This window comes from Equus asinus, chromosome 30 (genome assembly GCF_041296235.1).
Source record: "Equus asinus isolate D_3611 breed Donkey chromosome 30, EquAss-T2T_v2, whole genome shotgun sequence".
NCBI classification, from domain to species: domain Eukaryota; kingdom Metazoa; phylum Chordata; class Mammalia; order Perissodactyla; family Equidae; genus Equus; species Equus asinus.
The window spans coordinates 27,127,187-27,152,311 of NC_091819.1; the positions used below are offsets into that span (position 1 = coordinate 27,127,187).

General features: G+C 36.9%; 1 protein-coding gene across 1 annotated transcript in view; it reads left to right on the forward strand.

The window, feature by feature from the left end:
- Positions 1 to 24,489, forward strand: part of WDR64 (WD repeat domain 64) — a 115,825-nt gene extending 91,336 nt beyond the window's left edge. Inside the window, exons 22-28 of the mRNA XM_014858920.3 lie at positions 5,881 to 5,939; positions 8,982 to 9,091; positions 13,454 to 13,642; positions 16,159 to 16,264; positions 19,106 to 19,186; positions 20,019 to 20,132; positions 23,911 to 24,489. Coding sequence (XP_014714406.1) covers positions 5,881 to 5,939; positions 8,982 to 9,091; positions 13,454 to 13,642; positions 16,159 to 16,264; positions 19,106 to 19,186; positions 20,019 to 20,132; positions 23,911 to 23,994 — 743 coding nt within the window. The 3' untranslated portion in view covers positions 23,995 to 24,489. The remainder of the gene's footprint in view (positions 1 to 5,880; positions 5,940 to 8,981; positions 9,092 to 13,453; positions 13,643 to 16,158; positions 16,265 to 19,105; positions 19,187 to 20,018; positions 20,133 to 23,910) is intronic.
- Positions 24,490 to 25,125: the final 636 nt, after the last annotated feature.

Here is a 25,125-nt window from a genome sequence, read left to right on the forward strand (position 1 = left end):
GGTATCTTAACAACCTACATGACATAAAAATATGCAACATATATATAGGTATAGGAAAATATGCGACATTTATTGAGACAAAAGAATGGTAAGAAGGATGCTCAAGCATGAGAGCCGAGTGTTATGGACAGCTTGCTGAATAACTAGAAGAATGAACGAATGTCAGGAGAACCTACTTCATTCCTAGCTCTTTACTTAGAGCAAGACTTTCTATCTCTTCCATCTTTAAACTGGGTATGACTACCAATCCCCTTACCTTACACATTGAGAAGAATGTAAAGGTTTCATTTTTAATCTTGAAAGTGGTATGCTGCCTTAATCTTCATTATTAAAGGGAGCAGAGGCGTGTATGAGAGAGGAAAGGGATTATTTGTTTTCAATAGCGGACTTTATTGTTATAGCTAATATAGTTGGTCTTAATTCTTTCATGTAACATTATTCTTTTTTTAATTCTTCCTTTCTATTTCCTTTCTTCCATCTTAAATTAATCTTAAATTTCCTTTCCTTTCATCCCTCTCATACTTTGAAAGATTATGTGTGTGTAAATGCACAACCATGTATAAATACAGTTTTTAATTTTACTAATGTTTACCTTTACATTTTTCAGAAAATTTACCCATTTGTTAGCATTTAGATTGAAATAGCATCTTTTCAGCCAGACCGAAGGCTTAGCCCACTTGACCTGTCTCTTTTTTCCACACCCACACCTTCACTTATCATTTGCCAATGTCAATCTTGAGATTAGCATCCAGATACTGCTAGTACATTACTATTTAAATTTTACATCTTCTCTTTTGAGAATATTTTTCTCATTTCAAAAGTTATTTTATAAAAGTCACAACAAACCATTTGTGTCATCAATTATTTGAGTCTTCTGGAGATTACAGGAAATAATTGTTTATATTTGAAATCAGTATAGTATTATCAGGAGATTTCTAACATTTACTTAAAGTTATCTTTATTTTGTCTGGTTTTATTGCTCACCATCAGTTCTGTTACACTGTAATATTCCTATTCTTGACTTCTTTTATTTATCTGTCAATCTCCATAGTTTCCATAAACATTGTTTTTGTTTACAGCAGAATAGTAGAGAAATCTAAGATTGGGCAAATTTTGTTCCTTTTTGAAAATAGCCTGCATATTTTTGGACTAACTTTACCTACTATGTGGCAAGCCTTTCCTAACAAAACACATACAAGTAAAATTTGAAACTATCGACAGAATTCTCAGAATGCACCTCTACAAGGCTTCTTTCTTTCTTTGCCTCTGCCCAGAGCACTTTCCTGTCATATAAACCATTTACTTCTTGAGATTTGTAGTTTTTGCTGTGATCTAGAAAACTAGAGTAGGGGTGTGTTTGGCATTCAATCCAGCCTCATCCATATTATAATTAAAGGAGATTTCCCTTAGATTCTGACCTTAGCTTCCTTCTTCTGTGCTACGGTAGATGTTAAAGGAACTTCTATGCAGGTTGCTATCTAGTCACTATTTTAAATCAAACATCCTCAGACATTTCCAGTTGTTGCTTTTTTGTTGTTAAATTATGCTTTATTTTTTGGATCAGTTTTAGGTTCACAGAAAAATTGAGTAGAAATTACAGAGTTCCTGTATACGCTCTGGCCCCACCCCCACACACATAGCCTTCCTCACTTTTAACATCTTGCACCAGAGCGGTACATTTGTTGCAATGGATGAACCTCCACTGACACATAATTATCACCAAAGTCCATGGTTTACACTAGGGGCCACACTTGGAGTTATACACTCTATGAGTTTGGACAAATGTATAAGACGATGTATCCATAATTATAGTATCGTACAGGGTATTTTCACTGCCCTAAAAATCCCCTATGCTTCGCCTATTCATCCCTCCCTCCTCTGGAACCCCTAGCAACCACTGATCATTTTACTGTCTCCATAGTTTTACCTTTCCCAGAATGTCCTATTGGAAGTCATCCAGTATGTGGCCTTTCCAGATTGCCTTCTTTCACTTAGCATCCTAGGCTTATTTCACTTAGTAACACACATTTAAGTTTCCTCCACATCTTTTCATGGCTTGATAGCTCATTTCTTTTTAGCACTGAATCATATTCCATTGTCTAGATGTACCTCAGTTTATTTATCCATTCACATACTGAAGGACATCTTGGTTGCTTTCAAGTTTTGGCAATAATGAATAAAGCCACTATAAACATCTGTGTGGATGTGACTTTTCACCTCCTTTGAGTAAATGTCAAGAAGTGGAATTTCTGTATCATATAGTAAGAGCATATTTAGTTTTACAAAAACCTGCCAAACTGTCTTCCAAAGTGGCTGCACCATTTTGCATTTCCAGCAGGAATGATTGAGAGTTCCTATTGCCCTATGATCTTGTCAGCATTTGATACTGTCAGTGTTTTGGATTTTGGCCATTCTAATAGGCATGAAATAGTATCTCATTGTAGTTTTAATTTGCATTTCTCTAATGACATATGATGTGGACCATCTTTTCATGTGCATTTTTGCCATCTGTATGCCTTCTTGATGAGGTGTCTGTTCAGATCTTTTGCCTTTTTTAATCAGGCCACTTGGTTTTTGTAAATTCTTGAGCTTTAAGAGTTCTTTATATATTTTGGATAACAGTCCTCTGTTAATCCAACAATCCTCTGTAATGGAAGATAAGATATGTATTTTGAAAATATTTTCCTTCAGTGTATGGCTTGTCTTCTTGTTTTCTTGACAGTATCTTTTGCAGAGCAGAAGTTCTTAATTTTAATGAAGTCCAGTTTATCCATGATTTCTTTCACGGATTATGCATTTGGTGTTGTATCCGAAAAGTCATCACCAAACCCAGGGTCATATAGATTTTCTTCTAGGAGTTTTATAGTTTTCTATGGTACATTTAAAGTTGTTTTGAGGCTTTTTTTTTGGTGAAAAGTATAAGGTCCGTGTCTAGATTGAGAGTTTTATCATAAATGGGTACTGGATTTTGTCAAGTGCTTTTTGTGTGTCTATTGATGTGATTATGTGATTTTTCTTCTTTAGCCTATTTATATGATGGATTACATTAATTGATTTTCAAATGTTGAACCAGCCTTGCATACCTGAGATAAATCTCATTTGGTCACGGTGTATAATTCTTTTTATACCTCTTGGGTTTAATTTGCTAATATTTTGTTGATGATTTTTGCATCTATGTTCATAAGAGACATTGGTCTGTAGTTTTCTTTTCTTGTAACGTCTTTGTCTGGTTTTGGTATTAGGGCAACGCTAACCTTATAGAATGAGTTAGGAAGTAGTCCCTCTGCTTCTATATTTTGGAAGAGATTGTAGAGAATTACTATAACTTCTTCCTTAACTATGGTAGTAGAATGGTGGTAGAATTCACCATTAAGCCCATCTTGAACTAGTGGTTTTTGTTTGGGAAGCTTATTAATTACTGATTTAATTTCTTTAATAATATAGACCTTTCTATATTATTGTCTCTTTCTTCTTGTGTGAGTTTTGGCAGACTCTGTGTGTCTTTCAAGGAATCGGTCCATTTCATCTAGCTTATTAAATTTGTGGGCACAGAGGTCATAGTATTCCTTTAGTAGCCTTTTAATCCCCATGAGATCTTTTTTTCTTTCTTATCCTGGCTAAAAGTTTATCTATTTTATTGATCTATTTAAAGAACCAACTTTTGGTTTTGTTGATTTTCTCTATTGATTTCCTAGTTTTAGTTTCACTGATTTCTGCTCTAAATTTTATTATTTCTCTTATTCTGCTTACTTTGGGTTTAACTTGCTCTTCTTTATCTAGTTCTAAGGTAGAAGCTTAAATTATTGATTTTAGATCTTTCTTTTTTTCTAATATATGCATATAAATTTCCCCGTGAGCCCTGCTTTCACTGCTTCCCTCAAATTTTGGGATCATATTTTCATTTGGTGAAAAATATTTAAAAATTTCTCTTATTTATTCTTTGACCTGTTATTTAGAAGTATGTTGTTTAGTCTCCAATTGTTTTGGGATTTTCCAGCTCTCTTTTTGTTATTGATTTCTAATTTAATTTCATTGTGGTCTGAGAGCACACATTGTATAATTTCTATTCTTTTAAATTGGTTAAGGCGCGATTTATGGGCTGGAATGTGGTCTATCTTGATGAATGTTTCATGAGAGTTTGAAAAGAATGTGTATTCTACTATTGTTGGTTGCAGTTGTCTATAGATATCAATTATATACAGTTGATTGTTGGTGCTGTTGAGTTCAGCTATGTTCTTTCTGACTTTCTGCCTACTGGACCTATCCATTTCTGATAGAGTGATATTGAAGTCTCCAACTATAAAAGTAGATTCGTCTATTTCTCCTTGCAGTTCTATTAATTTTTGCCCCACATATTTTGACACTCCAATGTTAGGCACATACATGTTAAAGACTGTCATGTCTTCTTGGAAAATTGACCCATTTACCATTATGTAATGCTCTTCTTTATCCCTGATAATTTTCCTTGCTCTGAAGTCTTCTCTGTTTGAAATTAACATAGTTACTCTTACTTTCTTTTGATTAGTGTTAGCATGGTGAATCTTTCCTTATCCCTTTACTTTTAATCTATATGTGTCTTTATATGTAAAGTGGATTTTATGTAGAAAACATATGGTTAGATGTTGTTTTTAATCCATGCTGATAATCTTTCTTTTAATTGGTTTATTTAGACTTTTGACATCTAAAGTGATTATTGATATAGTTGATTATCTACCATATTTCTTACTGTTTTCTATTTGTTGTCCTTGTTTATGTTCTTATTTTTGCCTTCCACTCTCTTTCTGCCTTTTGTGGTTTTAAGTGAGTGTTTTATATTATTCCATTTTCTTTCCTTTCTTAGTATATCAATTATACATCTTTTTTTTTTTTTTTACTTTTTTTAGTGGTTAACCCAGAGTTTACAATATCCATTTAAAACTAATCCACGTCCACTTTCAAATAATACTACATCACTTCACAGGTCCTGCAAGTACCTTACAATAACAAAGTATTCCTAATTTCTCCCTCCCATCCCTTGTAACACTGCTGTCATTCATTTCAAGCATTCATAAGTTATAATCATCAGATTCATTAGTGTAGTTAGTATTTTGAATGAACTCATCTGCTAGGTTTTATTTTACTTTTATTTATTCTTTCTCTTATGCTCTTCCTTTCTTTATGTAAATCTGAGTTTCTGACACATCATTTTCCTTCTCTCTTAGGAACTTCTAACATTTCTTGCAAGGCAAGTCTACCAACAATGCACTCTCTCAATTTTTGTTTGCCTGAGAAAGTCTTTATTTCATCTTCACTTTGAAGAATAATTTCTCATGATACAGAATTATAGTTTGGTGGTTTTTCTCTTAACACTTCAAATATTTCACTCCACTCTCTTCTTGCTTGCATGGTTTCTGAGAAGTCAGATGTAATTCTTACCTTTGCTCCTCTATACATAAGGTGTTTTTTTCCTCTGGTTTCTTTCAAGATTTTTTCTTTATCTTTGATTTTCTACAGTTTGAATATGCCTAGGTGTAGTCCTTGTTGCTTTTTTAAATCTAGTTTTTATAACCATCATTTGGATTGTAGGATGACTATCTTTGTAACAGTTTGGACTCCGTTTGGTAGTGGTGTATCCATTTCAATCTCATCTACTTTGATGTCTAGAAGAACTTTGACTATGAATGTATAAGGCAACCTCATTATGACTCATTAAGCCAGAAACAAAAAAGAATTGCTACATATACAAATTGATATAAAATTTCTTCCTTCATTTCTAGTTTCTTAGATTCTATTTTATTTATCATTATAAATGCCCAAATCAAAATAACTTAGTAGTCTGGGTAGTATTCACTTAGACAACAAGATATCTAATTGAAGATTACAACCTTTAAATTTATACAGAAGGACATGTTATCCTGTGCAGTATTAGCTCCTTCCTGGATCCACCTCATGATGAAAAGGTAGGAACTTTAGTTTTAGTTTAGTTCGTGAATCAGCACATAGTTATTGAGCATTTCTCCGTGCTAGATACCACAAAAGATAGAAATACAAGACAACACTCCTTACTCTCAAGTCATATATAATACTATTGAAACTTAAGCTACATGACAACCCACAATGGTCTACTGGTGAAAAGAGGGGATGAATGAGTGAGTGAGTGAGTGAACGAGCCAGCCACTGGTCACTATGCATCTTCTTTGTGTTTTGACTATTTGTGAGAATCTATATCGAATCCCAGAGCTTACAAGAGTTCATACATCACCTAGTCCTCCGCAGTCAGTTTCTCTATCTTTCTATCTTATACATCTTCATAGAAGGAGATTCCATAACCTTTCCTTGCAAGCCTAATCTCGTGCCCAACTATTATTATTTTCAAGAAACTCTTCCTCACATCTAGTCTAAATCCTCCTTATAATCCAAACATGTTATTCTATTTTTAGTGTTAATGCAATGTAAATGTCACTATCCTTATTTTATAACTTATAAATATGTATGTAGATATACAAATATATCTAAATATATTATAGAGACTCAACACTAATTAAAGAGCACAGCAAGAATGTGTTATTTTAGGATAGACTTATTTCTCTTTAAGTTAATACTTCAAATCCAAAAGCTAAATATTAGCTTAAATAGTAATGTTTTGCTTTTGGTTTATAGGTATTAACATAGGGCTGCATAGATTAGGATTGGATTGCTTGCAGAGAGTTTTTAAATGGTTATTGTTTCAAACATTGTTTCATTTGATCCTTGGAGTTTCCTTTTTGTTTCCAAGAACCCACTGTAGTTTTTATAAAGTTCAGATATTTAACTTTAGAATGCTTATCTTCACTTTGCAGAGGAGAACTCAGAGAGTAGCGTGCCTAGGATCACACAGACAGTTAATGATGAAGTCAGGGCCAGAACCAGGGTTCTTGTCCTTTAATCCAGTGCTCTTTCCATATTCAACACTTACTGCCATCAAACAGAAAATCGTAGTTTCAACTTACAAAGCACAGTGTTTCAATTATCGACAAGTATAAATGGCCTACCATCAAGGCATGCTGTGAGCTGAATGAAAACAATCATATGCTTGAGCCATGTGTATGTGGAAGTTTATCTAATTGTTTTCTCCTACTTGCAATGATTATCAATATTCTATTATTAATTGCAACACATAAAAACATGATTCAAAACCTACATTTTTGCAAATGGGCTTTCTACAAACTGGCAAGCAAGACCTCTCAAAATTTAGGGAAAAATCTTTAAAATAAACAACATTGTATTAATTCAATAATATTGAATTAGAATTATAGTGCAATTGATTTTAGAGCATTTTCACCATTTTAAAAGAAGAAAATCTATTTCAATAACTTATTTAAGTTCTTCCATATTCAACCTCATTTCAACCTTTGGACACTGTGATTTTCTAGTTTGCACATGGCTGCCTATTTATAAATATACAAGAGAATCTGGTTATAAGATGCCTCATTAGTACATAGACTAACATATACCATGCAATAAACAAGGTTCAGTTATAGGTTACAACTACAATAAAAACCTAATATATCAGTCTCCAAATCAGAGGTTAATCTGATACTCTTGCAGCATTACTGTTAAAAAGACACTCTATGGAATACAGATGTTCTAAGAGATGGAATAGTCAAAACCTGTCTACATAAAAAGAAATAATACATATGATCATATACACATGTCTATAGCAAGAAAAAACAGTCTTAGAGTAGTGTTTTCCTACTTACAGGTTGTAATCTACTAGGGGGTCATAAAATCCATTTAATGAGTGGCAACCAGTATTTTCAAAAAAATAGAAAAGAATGGAGCAGAATGAAATGCAATAGAATAGAATAGACAGTATCAGTGTGCCCTGCACATGGAAAAGTTAGGTATCCTTTTGTGAAAGATACTGAAACTTGTTTCAGATGCATGTAGAGGCACTGTATGTGTTCACCGGGTCATGATGTAAAATGTATTTCTTACTATGTATATGCTCCATATTAGAGACACACTTTCCTTAGAGAATCCCATCCCACTGCAGAGAAAGAGCCCTTGGCTGAGCAGATGCTCTTGAACAGCTTTGAGACAATAAGAAGCAGGAGAATGCAGAAGATTTCACCTTGGCTCTCTAAGAACTAGAAGAAATTGAGTTAGAAGGCCAAGAAATTTAGGAGGAATTGTGCCTAACTTTTGTTAGTGTCTAAATGAAAAGGAGACTCCTAGGAGAACTTCAAGCTGCCCGAATTCTAGCCACACAAATGCTCCTAGGTAGATGACCCAGGAGGAAGGAAGGTCTGGGTTAATCAGGGATAGAAAGGGGATGCTACTGCAGAGCAAGCTCCCCAGTTGACAACTCTAGATCACACAATTTAGAAATGTCTGCTGAGGCTCATTTAGGCGCTCTAAACTTGAGGATAAGCCACATGCTGAAGGAACATACCAATCAAGCCTCAGGATGTCTTTGAAAGAATGAGCTGGGCCCACTTCTTTTGTTAATTTTTTGTGGTATATCATTATCCTATATAACCCCCTCCCTCCACAAAAGAACAAAACAGCCAAGGCTATCTCTGGATGAAATTTGAAGATAGGGAAAGTCTTTCTGACAATCTCCCCTTTGGTCTTCACCTTTTGACTCTCCTTCCTGCTGCTCCTGATATATTCACTCTTGGTCCCCCCACAATCCTCCTAAGGTTTCTCTCTCATCTAGTCATCGACTAATCCTCAAATAAATGAATTGTTAATCCTCAATTAAATGATAAATTGCTAAAGACACAAGATACTTGCTCTCCCAGGGATATGCACAGATGAACAAATATCTAAAAATGAAATTTTTGGTACCTCAACAAAAAAGAAAGATCTAATTAGGACAGGGACCTCATCATCTTGCACAGATGTCCACACCATTCACTCATAAGCTTGGCTTTTTAATGATTTATGGTTTTGCTCAAGATTGAATTTTGATCAGCACATACTTATGACAAGGGATGTGCTTTATTGTTGCTGTCTAGAAATTCAAGCAGGTCCTCGCCTGGCGTGCTCATTCTCTGGAAATTATTCAAGTGATCTATGTAGAAGACAAACAAGTGGTGCTCACTGCCTCCATCGACGGCTCAGTAAGGTATGACCTTCACCTTGTGAATCAGGGCTTGGAGTATGAGATGTAAGCGATGTCAAGCTGGGAGCCAGCCCCATGGGCTAGTGGTTAAGTCCAGTGTGCTCTGCTTTGGCAGCCCAGGTTCGTGGGTTTGGATCCTGGGCGTGGACCTACACTACTCATCAGCCATGCTGTAGCTGCTGTGGTGGCAACCCACATAGAAACTAGAGGAAGACTGGCACAGACGTTAGCTCAGGGCTAACCCTACTCAACAACAAAAAAAAGATTTTAAGCTAAAGTTTAGTGCAATCTTGATTTGATGATTAACATAAGTAAATAAATAAACAAACAAATAAAAGGTGGCACAACAGGGCTTTGAGAAGATGGCCACTGATTCAGAATTCTTTTCTCTGCCCAAAGAACTGAGATGCCCTGCTCATCTATGTTAGAAGGTATAACAAATAGCTTAATAAAAGGTTGGTTTTTTGGGTAGATTATTTCAAAGAATTAAGCAAGATGGGTAGCTCAGAGAGACAGACCTAAGCCCAGGGAAGGTCATAGGAGACATGGGGTCAGAAGTCATAAAAAAGTCAGAGAAAAGATCAACTAATACCGAGAAAAGAGAAAAGTGAGCTAATTGTTTCACGGACAAAGTGACTGATTTTGCACAGCCTACTGGTTTTAATTGCCTAGATAATGCTAAATATACATATGCAAGATGCTAAAAACACATATACATAAAGAGAAAGGAAATGCCACAATGTTTTTTGAGACAAATTGCTGCGTATTAAAATGTCTTAAAATCGTGGTAATGAATTATCCCCTGAAGAGAATAAAGTCAGGTGAGATCAAGAGGGGAAAGAGGCTTCAAAGTGTATCAGAGAATTGAAACATAATGAAGACAAAAAGGAAGGAATACTTTATGTTGCATAAAAGACCCTGGACTGAAATTCAACAGACCCTGGCCAGCTGGGTGAGCCTGAGCTGATCTGGATCTTCACCTTGAAAGAAACAGCCATCAAAGAATGTTAGGGCCAGCCCGGGTGGCCTAGTGGTTAAGTTCAGCATGCTCTGCTTCAGCAGCCCGGGTTTGTTTCCTGGGTGTGGACCTACAGAGCTCATCTCAGTGGCTATGCTGTGGTGGCAGCTCACATACAAAATAGAAGAAGATTCACAACAACTGTTAGCTCAGGACAAATTTTCCTCAGGAAAAAAAAAAGAAGAAGAAGAAACAGAATTTTAAGTGGGCAACTAACATAATCTGATTTACATTAAAAACTAATAATAATGTGTGGGAAATAGATTTCAGAGCAGCAAAAGTGGGAGCAAAGAGACTAGTTAGATGTCTGTGGTGAACATGGTGGCTTGGACTATGGAAGTGGCAACAAAGCTGGAAATAAATATTTTGGATTTGAGAACAATCCAAGATGTAAAATCCAGAAGATGGGAACTTCAACTGAAAGAGGAGGTAAGCAATAGATGCCAAGAATGACCACTGGCACATACGACTAGGTGAATGTTGGGGCCATTCATTGAGAGAGGAAGCACTAAAAGAGGAAAATATTTAGAATGTGGAAGGATGAAGGAGAAGTGGTGATTTCAAGGTGAATCTGTAGGGGGCAAACAGTTAGGCTGCTTTCTCTGTCAGAAAGGGAGTCTGTTGTTTTATTCAGAGGAAAAATTTAGAAGATGACATTTCATTATTATAGATGTTTTTCACAAGTCTGTTCCTTGGGTCTCTGCTCCAGTATATTTTCAGCTACCTGTCAGCAGAAGTGTTAACTGGAGATTGTAATACACACACACACACACACACACCCTCCACACGGCCCATGTGCACACACCTCTGTTGTCCGGAGCTTTCCCTGCTCAAACCAGTTACCCTTGGCATGCAGAAGTTACTTTTATGATTCCTCAAGTTAAAATCTCCCTAGATATTCAGTTCAAAAAACATAGCTCTATTAATAGCTGTCAGAATACAGTTCCCTAGGGAAACAAAAGAAAAAATGAACAAATGGGACTACATCAAACTAAAAAACTTCTGCATAGCAAAGGAAACCATCAACAAAACGAAAAGACAACCTAACAATTGGGAGAAGATATTTGCAAACCATATATCAGATAAGGGGTTAATATCCAAAATATACAAAGAACTCATACAGCTCAACAACAAAAAAACTAACAATCCAATTAAAAAATGGGCAAAAGATCTGAACAGAGATTTCTCCAAAGAAGATATACGGATGGCCAACAGGCACATGAAAAGATGCTCAACATCATTAGCTATCAGGGAAATGCAAATCAAAACTACAATGAGGTATCACCTCACTCCGGTCAGAATGGCTATAATTAACAAGACAGGAAAAGACAAATTTTGGAGAGGGTGTGGAGAGAAGGAAACCCTTGTACACTGCTGGTGGGAGTGCAAACTGGTGCAGCCACTATGGAAAGCAGTAAGGAGTATCCTCAGAAAATTAAGAATAGATCTACCATATGATCCAGCTACCCCACTGCTGGGTATTTATCCAAAGAACTTGAAAACACAAATGGATAAAGATACATGCACCCCTATGTTCATTGCAGCATTATTCACAATAACCAAGCCTTGGAAGCAACCTAGGTACCCATCAAGGGACGAATGGATAAAGAAGATGTGATATACATACATAATGGAATTCTACTCAGCCATAAGAAATGATGAAATCCGGCCATTTGCGACAACGTGGATGGACCTTGAGGGTATTATGCTAAGTGAAATAAGTCAGAGGGAGAAAGTCAAATACCATATGATCTCATTCATAAGTAGAAGATTAAAAAAACAACAAAACAAACACATAGCAGCAGAGATTGGATTGGTGGTTACCATAGGGGAAGGGGGGTGGGGGGAGGGCAAAAGTGGAGATTAGGCTCACATGTGTGGTGATGGACTATAATTAGTTTTTGGGTGGTGAACATGATGTAATATACATAGCAGTTGAAATATATTACAATGTACATCTGAAAGCTATATAATGTTATTTTCCAATTTTAGTGCAATAAAAATTAAAAATAATAATAATACAGTTCTCTTCATAACTGAGCCACGTTCTTTTGCTAAGACTAGCCACCATTTTCTAAAGAAGTAGGAAACTTCAACACTAAGTATTGATTGTCAAAAAGATTGTGATTTTATAATAGGAAAAAGCATATAAAGACTTAGCTCTGGGACAGAGCATAGACGGGGCTACGGATCCACATTTAAGGCCCAGGAATCCAGGCTGAGAGGTAGGATCAGTCACCTGGGAGAATTCCTCATGGAGCAGGAAACACCACAAAGCAAGGAGACCAAAAGTTACTTCAGTCCTTGCCTATGATAGAATGAATTCAGAGTTGTCCTGAAATTGGTCCCTCACCCCTCTGACTTCTGTGGGGAAAAGGCTGGTCCATTTCACTCTGGCAAAGGCTCTGGCAAGGAGACCATGACATTTATGTAGTGCTGGGGAGTTAAAATACGTAAGGGGTATAGGATGCCCATGTTCTCAGGACAGTCAGGTGTGAGGAGTCCCACTGGCTATCTCCGCCCCGCCTCCGCCTCGGTGCCTGCCTCTTTGATCTGGAACACTACTTGGACTTTATGGAATCTACTGTTAGTTCATTTAGCTTGTCCACCTTCTGGGTCACTGCAGTAGGCACATGATGATTGTTTCCATCATTTGTCACTCTGAGGTTGAAATCAAGACATAAAAGGAAGATCTTCCAAATACTATTTTATCTTTCCGTAAGACATAGGGCACACACTCTTGCTAATGACATTCTCTATTACTTTAAACTACATGGGCTATTCAGAGAGACCTCTTGGAGTGAACTGATGGTGAAATAATGCATATGGATAAAGAGCCACTTCTTTCGGAATTGGGTTGTAAAAATGAGTATGGTATTTCCACAATTCTAGGAATTGTGGATGCAGGTTGAGAGGATTTTGGTAATAGTAAAAGCATCACTAGGTATCTCCTCCTACAAGTTATTTTGATGCTGATATGGAAAGTAGACAGCTGAGATACAGCCTAAGGCCTAATTCAACTAAAACACTGTCAGTCAATGTGGGTTCTATTAGCTTCAATGAGCAGAATTATTCTGGAAAAATCTGTTCCTTGTTTCCTGCCTTTAATGAATGGGTATCATAAGTACAAATTCAAATTGACATTTTCCAAAACCATTGTAGAGTAGAATTCTAACTGATAAAAATGTTTATGCTACGTTTAGCTCCATATATTTAAGAGGAAGAGTCTTAGACTCAAGTTTAAAATCCCTGATGGACCACTGAAAATCTATATAAATGATCTAATGAACAGAATAACTTCCACTGGATTCCAGTTACTTTATCCTCCCCACCTTTACTTTCCTCAGGCTCTGGCATGCACTCAATGGTCATTACTGTGGATATTTTGGACAGCGAAGAATGTTTGAAATATCACAGACAAGTGATTTCATTTTGCCTTGTGATGTTAATGAATATCCCATAGAAATAAAAGAAGAAAGCAAGTTCACAGAGAAGAAGCAAAAGTATGAATATCCTCTGGTATTTGACAAGCAAAGGTGAGACCACTGGGTTTTCTTCAGATGGGCAGACAAGAATTAAACTACTGTCATAATGTGACACTGTGCTGGATGTGGAGAATTCAAAGGTGAAAAGCACAGAACTTTTCAATAATTTTGCAATCCATGGAAGGGAGACATATGTAAACAAAAAGCTACAACTCAGTATAATAGTACTGCTAGGAACATTTAACTCTGAAGATAACCACAGAAGGGTAAATAGGATTTACCCAAATGAAGAAGACCAAGGAGGCAGTTGCCTAAGCAAAGGTACTAAATAATGAGACTATCATACAGTCTTTCCAGGCTTGGAGACCAGGGAGCAAGTAGGGAGGACATGGTAGGAGATAAAGCAAGGAAAGTCTATAGGGGCCAAAGCACGGTGAACGTTTTTTATGGGCCAACCATAAGGATTTTAAACTTTACAGAAATCACTGTGACAAGATACACATGAGGAAAAGTAGGTCTAAAGAAAAGGACAGTCAGTTTGGTGTTGGACAGGTTTAAGTCCAAGAACAGTCACGTGGAGGTATTTACCGAGCACTGAGATGGACCTGCCTAGAGCTCCCCAAAGGGTCAGAGCTGAGACAGAGATGTGAGAGTCACTGGCATAGTAGTATTTTCACCAGGGATACGTCACTTAGGTCCTGTGTACAGAGTGAGAAAAACAGAAAACTAAGGAAGAAATCAAGAAACGATCATCTCTAAAGAGCAGGCCAAGTGAAAAAGGTTAAGAAAGAATAGCCAGGATGTTGAAAGGAAAACAACAAAGTGGTATGATGGAAATCAGAGGAGGAGAGAGTTGTAAGTAAATGGTAGAGAGGACACATTTTAGAACATGCAGTGAGATCACATAGGACAAAAGAAAAGTAAACATTGGATTTGGCATTTTTGTCAGCTGAAAAGTCACTGATGACTCTAGAGATGGTAATTTCAATGGAGTAATGGGGAAAAATCACATTGCAGTGGTTGAGAAATAAATAGGAGATATGAGGTGACGATAGTATAGATTACTATACTATTAGATACTAATAGTATATAAAAATATATACTATTATTTTTAAGAAAGTTGAATAGCTCTAGGGTTGAAGAAGAATTTGTTTCACGTGTTTGCTTGTTTGTGGGGGAGACGCGAGCATGCTTAAAGGCTTATGAAAAGGAAGATAGTTCTCCAACAGAGAACAGAATGTTGATGAAAAGCTACTTTGTGCTTTTGCAAAGTTCAGTCTTGGTTTTGACTGTGGTCAGATCCTTGTCGTAATGGAAGAGATTGGTGCTCATCTGAGCTTTCAACATCAGTGAAGCCCAACCCTAGATGATGGATAGCTAAATGTATAACCCTCAAGGGACCAGACCTGCCTAGACTGGTAACATGCAGCAGACCAGAACTGGGTAAGCTGACTAGATGAGTCCAAAGTGGGAAGAATCAGAGAGAGTTGTCTAAGATAATGTCCTTTAGGGAAATCCTAAGAGAGTCAAAGCTGGGGAGACCCAATGCCATTATCTAGTCCAAAGGTTGATAGAATGGCTGTAAATAGGACTTGAAGCTAAGAGAAGCTACATAGAATTTGGATCAAAGCAAGAGCAACTTGAGAATAAAGAGCAAAGGTTCCAGGTAATGGCTAAAACCCTACTGAAGTGTTCAAGTCTTGCTTTGGCTAGACAGTAAGATCTGGTAAAGTTCACCAAGCAAAGCTGATCCATCTCTTTTGGGTAATTGCTGAGTCTTGAACATCCATATATCTTAGCGCTTAAAAGAATATATTCCAATTTGTTAACTTGCATCTCCTTCACTATTCCGTAATTTCCTTCAGGACTAGGACTGTGTTTTATACATCTTTATATCCCCAGTTCTTAGCTCAATGCTTAGTACACAGTAGGCACTCAAAAGGCATTTGTAGAACAAACAAAGAATGACTAATGGAGAACATCACCAGCAGAGGCAAAAGGTGTAAATGGTAGATGCAGAAGTGTGAAACAGCATGATAGCTCAAATGTGGGATATGTGTTCATATTATAAGTAAATAATTATGTCTTGTCTGTAGCAAAATGGACCTTCTTCTGCAAAAGTATTCTATCTTAGGACATTTATTTATTTATTTATTATCTTTAAAAAATGTTTTCAATGCTTAGTTATGACTTTTTAAATATATGCATAAGTAAGTTTTAACTATAGAGAAAGCTACCCTGAGTCACACGAAGATCAAGCAGTGGTTTTGTAGCCAAGGTTTCCACATTCCTACTACACAGTTTTATTCCAATGGCTATTAATGAATTGAACTACATGGCACGTTCAGCCTTAGGAGAAATCTCTGTAATTTCCCTGGAGGGAGATCCGGGACGTCACGTGGAATAAGCATTAGGTGCAGAGGTAGTATCATTAGGACCAGTGTCATGGGAGCCAGAGAATTTGGGGACCTAGAGAAAGAAGGATGTAATTGATAACTTGCTTAATAGGCAGAGAATAAAAGGTGTGGGTATGTACTTAACAGTTTTTCTTGTATCTTTTTACGCAGATGGAAAAAAATGAGCTCAATGTCTTTGCTTTTCAAACGTACACCTCCCAAGACCTTTGAAGTGGAACATGATTTTAAGTTTTTCAAGTCTCTTTCTTCTCCCAAGGTAGCTTTAAAACGAACAAACGAACAGAAAACACTTTGCTCTGGTTTTCCTGATTTTAGATATGCACAGTGTATTCGTTTTCTATTGCTGCCGTCACACATTACTGCAAACTTGGAGGCTTACACCATATAAATTAATTACCTTTCAGTTCTGTAGGTCAGAAGTCCAGCCTGGTCCTCGCTGGGCTGCAGTGAAGGTGCTGCCAGAGCTGTGCTCCTTTTCTGGAGGCTGTAAGGGAGAATCTCCTTCCTGAGGTTGTGGCCCTCTTCCTGCATCTTCGCAGCCAGAAATGGGGCATCTCTCCGCCCATTCTTCTGTGGTCGCGTGTCTCTCTGACACAGAGGGAAAGGTTCTCTGTGTTTAAGGATTCCTGTGATTAGATTGGGCCCACCTGGGCAATCCATCTCAAAGTTCTTAACCTTAACCACATCAGCAAAGTCCCTTTTGCCAAGTGAAGCAATATATTCACAGGGGGGCTGGAGGTGGGGGTGGGCATCTTTGGTTGAAAATATTCTGCCTATCACAGACAGACACACTTTGCTTCAGTGCAGAATAGGAGAGAAAAGTGTACTGCTATTCATTCTATTTGTATTTCAAACACTTCTAAGGACTAGGTACAGCATGAGTCCTTAGGCTAAGGTCTGGCATTAACTGATTAAATTGACTTCTTCAAGATCTTCCACAAAACAAACCAAACTTACCTCTCTAAACTTATCTCCCATTACTAACCTACAGTTGTTCTGCCCTCTACAAATCAGACTAGCTGTTGTTTCCCTGAGCATTCCTCTCAGTCTTCTGCCCCTACAGTTCACCTGGGCTCTCCTTGACATAGGCATGACCTCTCTCCATCTGTCAAAGTCCATCCTACCTTTGTAACTACCTTCATAACTTATAAAGGATTAGTATCCAGAATAGGAAAAGAACTCCTGGGAATCAATAAGAAGAAAAGACAGTCCAATTAAAAAAATGGTCAAATACTTGAATGGACACCTCACACATACACACACACAAACATTTAGCAATAAACAAATAAAAAGATGCTCAACCTCAATAGTAAACATGGAAATTCACATCAATAGTATTAGGAGACACCATTTAACACCCACCAGATTGGCAAATATCAAAAAGTCTGACGATAGTAAGGGTCAGTGTGCATGTGGCACACTCAGAATGCTAATCTGCTGATGCAAGTAGTGTCAGTTGTAGAACCACTTTGGATAAAAAGGTGGCATTACCCAGTAAAGTTGAAAATAAGCATACCCTACCAAATATACACCCTGGGAAAACTCTTCAACACGTGCTTATGAGGCAAGTACAAGAATGCTCAGATCAGTACTGGTTGTAATAGCAAAAACCTGAAAGCAGCCTAAATGCTCATCATCAGTATAATTGGTAGATAAATTATGGCATATTTATAAACTGGAATACTACAGAGCAGTGAAAATAAATGAACTAAAATAACACTCACCTACATGAATGGATGAGAAAAGTTTTACATGAGAGTTGATACACTGTTATTTCATTTATATAAAAGTCAAGAAGAGACAAAACTAAATAAAATATTGTTTTGGCAAAAAGCATATAAGGTTAAACTATACAAATAAAAGGAAGAGAATTCAAAGCATAAAATTCAGGAGAGTCATTATGTCTGAGGACAGTGGAAAGGACTGAGTCGTGGGATGGCATACTGAGAACCTCAAAGTTGCGGGTATTGTTCCAATTTGTAAAACAGAGCGGTGGGTCCATGAATGTTCATTATGTCATTGTTCTTTCATAGTATCAACTTTATATTTAACAAATATTTAAAACTTTCCACATGAAACAATTTCGTCACTCCTACCTTTCAGTCCAAATGGAACTCAGATAGCTTCTCCCGGAAGACAGGTGACAAGTGACAGGCAAGAGAGACATCGGATGTGGGGTGTGACAGACTCATGTTTAATCTTGGATAAGTTATTTTATCTCTTTCCTCATCTGAAAAGCCCTCAAACAGTTGTTGTGAGAATTAAATGAGAAAGGGTATACCAGGTACATTGTAGATACTCAGTAAATGTTATTCTACTTTCCCCGAAGGCCCCGATCTCTCCCTGCTTCGTGCCTCCTGACATGTTCACTTACCACGTTCTGCACCAAATGAGAACTATTTGTGTATTTGCTTTTATTTCCTCCCCCTGCCCACCACCAAATCATAAGTTCTTTTGGCAAAGATATATGCATAGCATGTAACAGATACTCAATTTTGTCCAATAGGATTGAAATAGCACAACCTAAAAATAAAGATTGGTATTCACTTTTTAATATTCTCTTCCAGTTTGAAGACAAGAAATAATTTTTTTAAAAAATAATTTAACTTAAACATTAAATAAATTTGGGGAAATCTTTAGAAAGGTTTTACAGCTCTTCAAACAATTGAATGCTCAAGATACTTACTCTCTTTTTCCACACCTCTATCTTCTCAATTGCTTGGTAAAATAACAAAGATTTAATGCCAAAGCTAAGTTAAAATACCTTTCACTTAGGAATCTGTGATTTTTACCAGCAATCTTGTTTTGCCCATTCCTTTTCATTCTCAATTGTGTAATATTTATCTAGTCACTTCTTTTTGTTAATTTCTTTTTGACATATTGTTATCAGTAATAATAATACAATGGTACTAAATCTTACTTTTGGGTAGCACCTTACTATATACATTATCTCATTCGATTCTCGTAACTAGTCAACAGGGAAAGAACTTGCCTAAGATCATACAGCTAGCATGCGGCAGCGTCAGGATTTGAAGCCAGTAATTCTGCCACGGATGGAATGCACCCTTTCCATTAAACGTTCACTCCTGTTTTGCAGATTCAACGACGTGCTTTGGAAGGTTTCATGACTGAAAACAGGGAGGCAGGGATTGTTTTTGGTTCTCTGCCTATATACAAGGTGAGTTGGAGGTTTCTAGGACTAGCGTGGTTACAAAACAATGGGGAACCTGACATCTCACTCCTGACCCTGGGCTAGCAAGTAAGGTTGGAGAAAAGCACATAACCAAGCCAAGTGCTTCCATAAACACATTGTGTCTGATTCCAGAGAAGTCTTCAGTTGTGTGTGTCAATGGCCTTGATCACTTGTCTCTGCCATTCCACAGTGAACAACACTACAGGAAACTATTTCAAACTTTACCCTGGACCTTCATCACCTACAGGATAAGATCCAAATGATTTAGCCTAGCACACAAACCTTTCACGATCTGGCCTCTGCCTGAGCTGCATGACCTCATTTTCTACCACATTCTCCATATACCCTCTACTCCACCTATGCCAAATTACTTGCCATTCCTTAAGCATCACTGTCCTTTCTACTTCTGCAAATTTGCCTGTGCTGCCTCTCTGCCCAGAATTCACTCACCCCTTGTTTCCCTCTAAATCCTCACTCATCCTTCAAGTCTTCACTCCAGATATCCTCTATTAAATTAAAGAACAAATTAATTAATCAAGAATAATAAGCCAAAGATGAAATATTTCAACTTAATCTTATTGCTTCTTAAAACATTACTTCTCCTTCCCAAGAACATATCCACTGTAATAGGTTCAAACACTTGAGTCAGAAATGATGCTAAGGGGGAAGGATCAAGAATGAACAGTGGGCAACTGAGAAGGGAGGTATATTTTAAAGCAATTGGACATTCTCACTCCTTATCCCCCAGCCCTGAATTCACATGACAGAAATAATCACTTTAAATACGTCTTATTAACTCTTTATTTATGGTTTGTAGGTACCAAGCCCCACCAGTCTAAAATTCCTTCCACTCATCGAGTCAGAACCTCAAAGGGAGTCTCCAGATGGCATTCCAGGAAAGAAGAAGGGAGGTCATGTTCAACATGAAAAAGTAAATTAGTACTTAGAATTCCAGAGTGTACCCCACTGCTGTTTGGATTATTAACTTTTCTCTGTTCCCAGAAACATTCTGAGCCTAAAATTATCCCAGTTCATACTCTTTTAATGAATATTCCAGAATGTATGTGTCTTAGCTCAATGAAATGGAAATCATTAATTTCCTAGATAGAAAAGTCAAACAGGACCTGTAAGTGTGACAAATGAAATATTCTAGAGCTAATATAAGACTTAGGTTCAATGACTAGTTTTAAAAGCTAGACAGTATGACATAACATAACTGAGGGCTGTTTAGTTATGCTTTTAATCTGACTGTACCTACAGGACGGAGCCATGACATCAGTAAGTTTCTAGCTTACCAGCCAAGTCAAAGAGAACTGTTTCCATGTATATTAATAGGAATAACTAATATACAATGCTTTCCAGTTTACATAGTGTTTTTATAAATGATTCTTTTGATTTTCACAATAATTACAACAAAAATATTATATCCATCTTCGAATTGGAAAAAAATGTAGTCTAAAGGGAGATTAAGTGACTTGCCAAAGATCAAATAAGAATGAAGCGATAAGCTGAGATCTACTTCTACTCCAAATTTCATGCTCTTCTGTTAAACTATACAGCCTAAAAAACCTCAAACCCTCACTCGTCTACTAGTTCTCGGAAGCTTGTATGGGCCTAATTTAACCTGTGCCCATTTATCCAGTCATTAAAATAGATCAAATAGATCTAACATACAGCAATTTTTATAAACCTCTATTCCATGAAGTCAGTCTAAAAACAGAAATGAGATGGTTCTTACTGTCTGCACCTAATTGAGTAACAGATAACAAACACAACAACAACAAAAACCAAAATATGGGTTATGTAATTAATACAGAAAACTTGACCATAATTTTGTTAGCTTGCTCATTTAATGAGAATATGAATTATCCCTGTGAATCATCAACTCTACCAATTATTTAAGTCAGAATTTTGGGCAATAAAAGAGTTTTCTATAAAAATAATATTTTTTACTTTTAATTGTTTTATGGAACAGATGAAACACAGTGGTATAAATAATCCAAAACTAACAGGTAATCAGAAGCGTATTTGTTTCGAGTGTTATAATTCATATATTTTATGCCCTGTGTTTGCATTCTATGTTTTGCCCCATCTGATATTAAACATGCTTCACATTTCTAAGTACAAACTAAGTAACAGAAAGAAGGTGGCCAGATATGTCTTAAATGCCAGAGGGAAGACAAAAATGGAATTAAAAATTAGTCAGAGTTAACCTACATAGTGAATAATGTATACTCAGATAATCAGAAATTGATTCTACTATGGTTAATTTTATTACAGATCATGAAATATGATAAGTTATTTGTCCAATCACAAAGGAACTTTTAATATGTCTGTTGTTTTAATAGAGGCTTTGTCTTCTCTTACCTGTCCTGATACGTCATTAACCACACGAGAAAGGCAAAGGGGCAGATGTCTCAATTTGCTTACAGAAAAGGAGCCACAAAAGCAGGACTAACGATCCTCTTTCTGGTTTATTGAAGAAAAGAGCTCAGTGTGGTCAGGGTGTTAAAATTAGTTTCCAAAATAAAATTAGGTCCTTTTCAGGAAATTGTGCATTTAGCAAGACGACAATAAAATCTGGAAAGTGGGATGGATTAAAGCACCACCATGTTGATTGCCTGCAATTTTAGGAACCCAGATAGCATAAGTGGGAGATGCGTAGATGAAATCAAATCAATAAATACACATCAAATGCCTATTTTCATGAAAAAGCACTTCCAGGAAGCTGGGTACAAAATTACCTCAGAAAGTTTAGTGTTCAGATTCCACTTTTGTGGAACAAATATTTATAAACTATCCTGAAATACCTGCTGTGTGCCCTGCACCGTGCTGGGCTCCAAGAGGCCATCAGAGATGAAGATGCTCACAGTGCAGGGGGGAGGGAGTCCTCTGAGCAGAGCCCACGACAGGCGTTTTAATCTCTTTGATTATTATTTTCACATAATAGAAATGCTGGTTCTGAGTATTAATGTCTTTAAATTGTTTGCAAGTCTCTTTAGAATTCAATAACAAGTCACAAAATATTAACCATAGTACAGGAAAACATAAATCAGAACATAATGTTTACCATTCCTTTTCAGTCTAAATGTGGGAAGAAAGGGAGAGAATGTGAACTTTGTGACATGTAATCCATTTTCCAAATTGTGGAAACATATCCAGTAATAGAAAAATGATTAAGTGAAAGATGATATGATAGCATACTCTATAGTTTTTCCAAAGAATATTTAAATAATTGAAAAGTTCTCACAATTTTATTTTGGGTGAAAAGGGTATCTATAACTATAACTGAGTGATAGTGCTAATGATAATGGCTAACATTTGGTTTAAAATTAGTGCACCAGGTACAACACTGACCATTTGATAGACACTCTTTCACTTAGCCTTTACAACACTTTGAGATGGTTACGATTTTCATCCGCATTTTATAGCTGAGAAAACTGAAGCACAGAGGATAAGTAATTGATCTAAGATCCCTAAAGAAATAGCAGAGCTGGGATTCAAACCCACAGCTTGACCTCAGAGCCGGGACCCTTAAGTACAATGCAGTGTCCTTCCGAGGCCGGCAAGTCGCTGGGCCTCCCCAGGGCAGAATCACCTGCGAGTTTACCAATAAAGAACCCTGAGGAGCCTCCCTTCCCACGGCTCTCTATCCCTCCCCAGAATGTACTTTTCTTCACAGCTCCTGCCCCTACCTGACATTACATTGTATGAGAATTCATTTCTTTTTATTGATTCTGTCCCACTAGAATGTAAGATGCATGAAAGCAGGAACTTTGCCTCATTCTCTGCTGAAACTCCAGTGTTTAGAACAGACTGACATATAGTTGATGCTCGAAAACATTTGCTGAATGAAAGAATGAATGAGTTAGAAGGAGGAGGAGGAGGAAGGGGAGGACAAGGAGGATAATAACAGAAAATTAAAGAAAGATAGATCAGGGCAGCTCGCAAGTGGCCTCAGGCGTTGAGCAGGCTGACACAGGGTCTCCCACCTCGTCTCTGGGAGAAAGAGGAGCAGCGCCTGACCTAGGCGTGTTCCAGCCTAAGGAGATTTAGGTGGTTGAGTTTTGAACTTGGGGCTCACTGTCTTTTTTTCTTTACCTTATAACTCTCTACATCTCCTCTTCCCTTTGTCTTCTTTCTCTCTTCTTCCCCATAATAGACCATAAAATCAAATTGATGTGTACTATAAATATTGGCTGAATATTATTGACAAAATTAGACACTCTCAATCCGAATTTTTAAATCAAATGAGTCTAACTTTTTATATGTATGTCTTTCCAAAATATCCAATTCAAAGCTAACTTTCACTTCTCGTTCGTGGGATCATCACCTGATTTTATTTTCCTGTAAGTCAATAGACTTTGATGATATTAATATACAATATCTCTGTGCGTTACAAAACCTAGCAAACTTCTTTGTTTTGTTCTGTTTTAACCAACCCTTTATAGATTGGGCAGTAGAGTCCCAGAATGGATAACTGCCCAGTCAAGTAGTTCTAAAGCTTCTGCCCTTCAGTCATACTCTTCTGGAGCCCTGCCTCCTGTTTTTAACACGTTTTTACTGGAGGCACACAAGATAGTTAAGTAAACAACTATATTTTCTTTCTAGGAAGATTAAAACCTCCACAAAATTAGTGGTGCAACTTGACTTTAGAAAATTGCATTTGTCACATAATGCCAATTACTGACATGTTCTTTCTTTTGCAGTCACCACGGAGGAGAAGTCTGAAAAGAAATTTAATCCCGCAAATAAATCTGGCTTCTTCCTTCTTCCCAGCCATCCCCAGATGAAGAGAGAAAAGTCAGAAGTGGCTGCTGTGGCCTGAGCTACACATAAAATGGGAAGGTCTGAATGATACTCCAGTCTTTATTTCAGGATGAAACTGAGGGTCCACGAGACACTGTCATCCATACCTGTATCCTCAGACCATTCTATCAATGGAGAAGATTGCTCAGGGAGCTCAGGTGGAATAAGTTCTGAATACCAACCAAGCAACAAGCAGCCAGTTGGCCAACTTCTTTCACTATCAAAATTCACTTAACAAATAGGCAAATGTTTCTTGTTTACTGTCAGCAAAATGACACATAAGGAAACAAAGGAAATCAATAGCATAAGTAGATCTAAAGTAATGTGGTTATTAATGATTAGCTTTCCAACTCCCTCCACTGTTACCCTAATTCATAACCAGAATTATTATCAGCATGTATCAAGTAAGAGGCAAATTACTTGAGTGTCACACTATGTGGTGAACAAAGAGAATTATTAAAAAGAAAAACGTGCCAGTCAAGCCTCTAGCCATTTGTCTTCTTCATTTGGGGAAATGTCACATGGAAGAAAATGTTCAGATTCTTAGATAAAAGTCAGGAGTTATTTACATTTAGTCTAGAAATGACTCCAGATAAATAGAACTGGAATGGTTACTATCTGAATTTTCTAGGGTTCATCTTTTATTAATTCTTTTATTAATTTATTTTGGTATTTTGACCAAATGATTAATTTCACCAATGGATATTCATGTAATAAATGAAAGCATCTAAATTTGATCAGTAATAAATAAGATTTTAAATAAGTCAAAGGCATGAGGAAAGTATCAGAATTGAAGCTCAAAGACTGGCTAAGCCAGGCCTCTTTGGGAAACCTGGAGACGTGGGTGACAAAGCATTCCTGAGTCGGGTCAATCTGTCCCCCCAAAGCACAGGCCACTTGTTGGGAAAAAACTGCAGCCCCTTAACATTTGATTCTGCCTTTCCATCCTGGCAAGGGCTCTTTAATTCTTAAAATCCCAACAACTTTGGAAAACTAAGGAAATTTTTTATTCATAAAACTTTATTTACACATTTATTTTTATGTTTATTTCTAATCATGTACTAAATTTTGTTGCTAAGAGGAATGTGATCATTTCTCCTACTAATTTTCTTTTT